Here is a 2,541-nt window from a genome sequence, read left to right as displayed (position 1 = left end):
TGACAGAGTGAGAGAGAGAGAGAGAGAGCACAAGCAGAGAGAGCAGCAGGCAGGGGGATAGAGAGAAGCAGGCTCCCTGCTGAGCAGTTGTGGGGCTTGATCCCAGGACCTTGAAATCATGACCAGAGCTGAAGGCAGACGCTTAACCGACTGAACCACCAGGCGCCCCTGTTCTTGAATTTGATCATGTTTATCTTCATTGCCTATAACTTGATCCCCCACTATCACATATAATCACCTCCTGCCCTGGGAACTATGGTAAGTTAAAAAATAGAGCTCTTAAAATCACACTGCGTTATCTCTAGGCCTCCGTGAAATCCCTAAGACTGTCTTGTCATTTTGAAGGAATGGATTATCTCTCTTACATAGAGTAGATATAATGTATATCAGGATCAAGCTTGTCATTATACTGTATGCATGATCAGAAGCATCTGGCTAAGGCTGAAGGTCATATGCAATATGCATTCTTTTAAGAAGTTATTCTTATGGTTCTTTAATTCAATAGTTTCTACTATTTCTGTCTTCTTCTGCAGATTAATAATCATATGTTTTTTAATGGACACAGAAAACCAGACTTGGGTGAGAGAGTTTATTCTCCTTGGCTTGTCCAGTGACTGGGACACACAGGTCTCCCTCTTTGTCCTCTTCTTGATCATGTACATGGTGACAGTGCTGGGAAACTTCCTCATCATTCTTCTCATCAGACTGGACAGCCGACTCCACACTCCCATGTATTTCTTTCTCACCAACCTCTCCTTCGTTGACGTCTCTTATGCCACAAGCATTGTTCCTCAGATGTTGGCACATCTTCTTGCAGCCCATAAAGCAATCCCATTTGTGAGCTGTGCCGCCCAGTTATTCTTCTCCCTGGGCTTGGGTGGGATTGAGTTTGTTCTACTGGCAGTGATGGCCTATGACCGCTATGTGGCCGTGTGTGACCCCCTGCGATACTCGGTCATCATGCACGGAGGGCTCTGTACTAGGTTGGCCATCACCTCCTGGGTCAGTGGCTCTATGAACTCTCTCATGCAGACTGTCATCACATTTCAGCTGCCCATGTGCACAAATAAGTACATTGATCACATATCATGTGAAATCCTAGCTGTAATCAGGCTGGCCTGTGTAGACATCTCCTCCAACGAGATTGCAATCATGGTTTCTAGCATTGTTCTGCTGATGACACCTTTCTTCCTGGTTCTCCTGTCCTACATCCAGATCATCTCCACCATCCTAAAGATCCAGTCCACAGAGGGAAGAAAGAAAGCCTTCCACACCTGTGCCTCTCACCTCACAGTGGTTGTCCTGTGCTATGGCATGACCATCTTCACTTACATCCAGCCCCGCTCCAGCCCCTCTGTCCTTCAGGAGAAGTTGATTTCTCTCTTCTATGCCATTTTGATGCCTGTGCTGAACCCCATGATTTATAGTGTAAGGAATAAGGAGGTGAAGGGAGCCTGGCAGAAACTATTAGGGCAATTATCTGGAATAACGTCAAAACTGGCAACTTGATGGATCTTGAACATCACTTAGAGAAAAGAACTTTCCCTGTGCTTTATCCCAGTTAACTCCGATATGGCAGGCATCACCTGCATTGCCCTGGCAACCAGGAAGGAGATGACGACACATATACTGGTGGTGCTGGGTAGGAGGCTGGAGGTTGGATTGGGGTGTGGGATGTGGGCATATTTTTATGTCACAGCAGCATGTTCAGTGGAGATGAGCACTGCTGAACTGGACTTCCCACCCTTACTCAATCTCCATTCATGTGGCCTGAGAGTGATGAACAAAAAGTACAGTTTGCTGTTTTGATTGTCACATTGTTTGTAATCAGAGACCTATTCATGGATCTTACTTTGGAACACTGGTGCTTAATCATCCAAATTTTGTGCAAGGTTATAGTGCTTCCATTGGGAACAAAAGCATTTTCATATTTTAGACTCAGAAAACTGCACAGCATATGTATCCACATCCTGTAACTGTGTGAGTCACTGTTCTGAGGACAGAGATGCTATCAAGGCTGTGAAGATGTCTGTGTGCTGGACCTGCTACCTGTGCACATAGCATTTTGTCTGAGTGCTACCTTGAGAAAGGAGCATCACAGACGGTCTTGTTTTATAGTGATAGGAATATAACTAAAGGTGTTTGTACAAGGCTACTACTGGCCAAGGAAAAGTCACATTTTCCTTGGGGCACTATTTGACAGCATACAAACAATTTGAGAAGAATTTTACTGCATATGTAAGAGGTACAATTGAAATGTTAAAACTGTCTAATCTTTGAAAAATTCCTAACTTCTTCCTGAGACTTTAAAAGCAATGAGCAAATAAAATTGGAATTAACATATAAAATATAAAAGATATAGTCAGTCTTAGAAAGGACCAAAGCCATTGAAAAACAAGACAATTTTAATGCATATTTTGGGAATCAGGATAGTTGGGTCAACTATGCAGTGTCCCCCGCTCTAGTCTCTGTCTGAACACTTTCTCCGATCCCTCCTCCCACACACAACAGGGCCCTAGCTGATCTTTGTAAAATAGTGAG

The 2,541-nt window shown here is 43.9% G+C and overlaps 1 protein-coding gene across 1 annotated transcript; it reads left to right on the top strand.

Annotated features, from left to right (window-relative positions):
• The first annotated feature begins 555 nt into the window (after positions 1-555).
• Positions 556-1,509, top strand: LOC119874718 (olfactory receptor-like protein OLF3). Its single transcript, XM_038559213.1, has one exon. The coding sequence runs from the start codon at positions 556-558 to the stop codon at positions 1,507-1,509; it is 954 nt and encodes a 317-aa protein (XP_038415141.1).
• Positions 1,510-2,541: the final 1,032 nt, after the last annotated feature.

The sequence above is a fragment of the Canis lupus genome, chromosome 16 (assembly GCF_011100685.1).
Source record: "Canis lupus familiaris isolate Mischka breed German Shepherd chromosome 16, alternate assembly UU_Cfam_GSD_1.0, whole genome shotgun sequence".
Taxonomy (NCBI): Eukaryota; Metazoa; Chordata; class Mammalia; order Carnivora; family Canidae; genus Canis; species Canis lupus.
This window is presented reverse-complemented; position numbering and strand designations above follow the sequence as displayed.

Coding starts and splice junctions, on each gene's coding strand:
- LOC119874718 (XM_038559213.1), top strand. CDS start 556: ATGGACACAGAAAACCAGACTTGGGTGAGAGAGTTTATTCTCCTTGGC.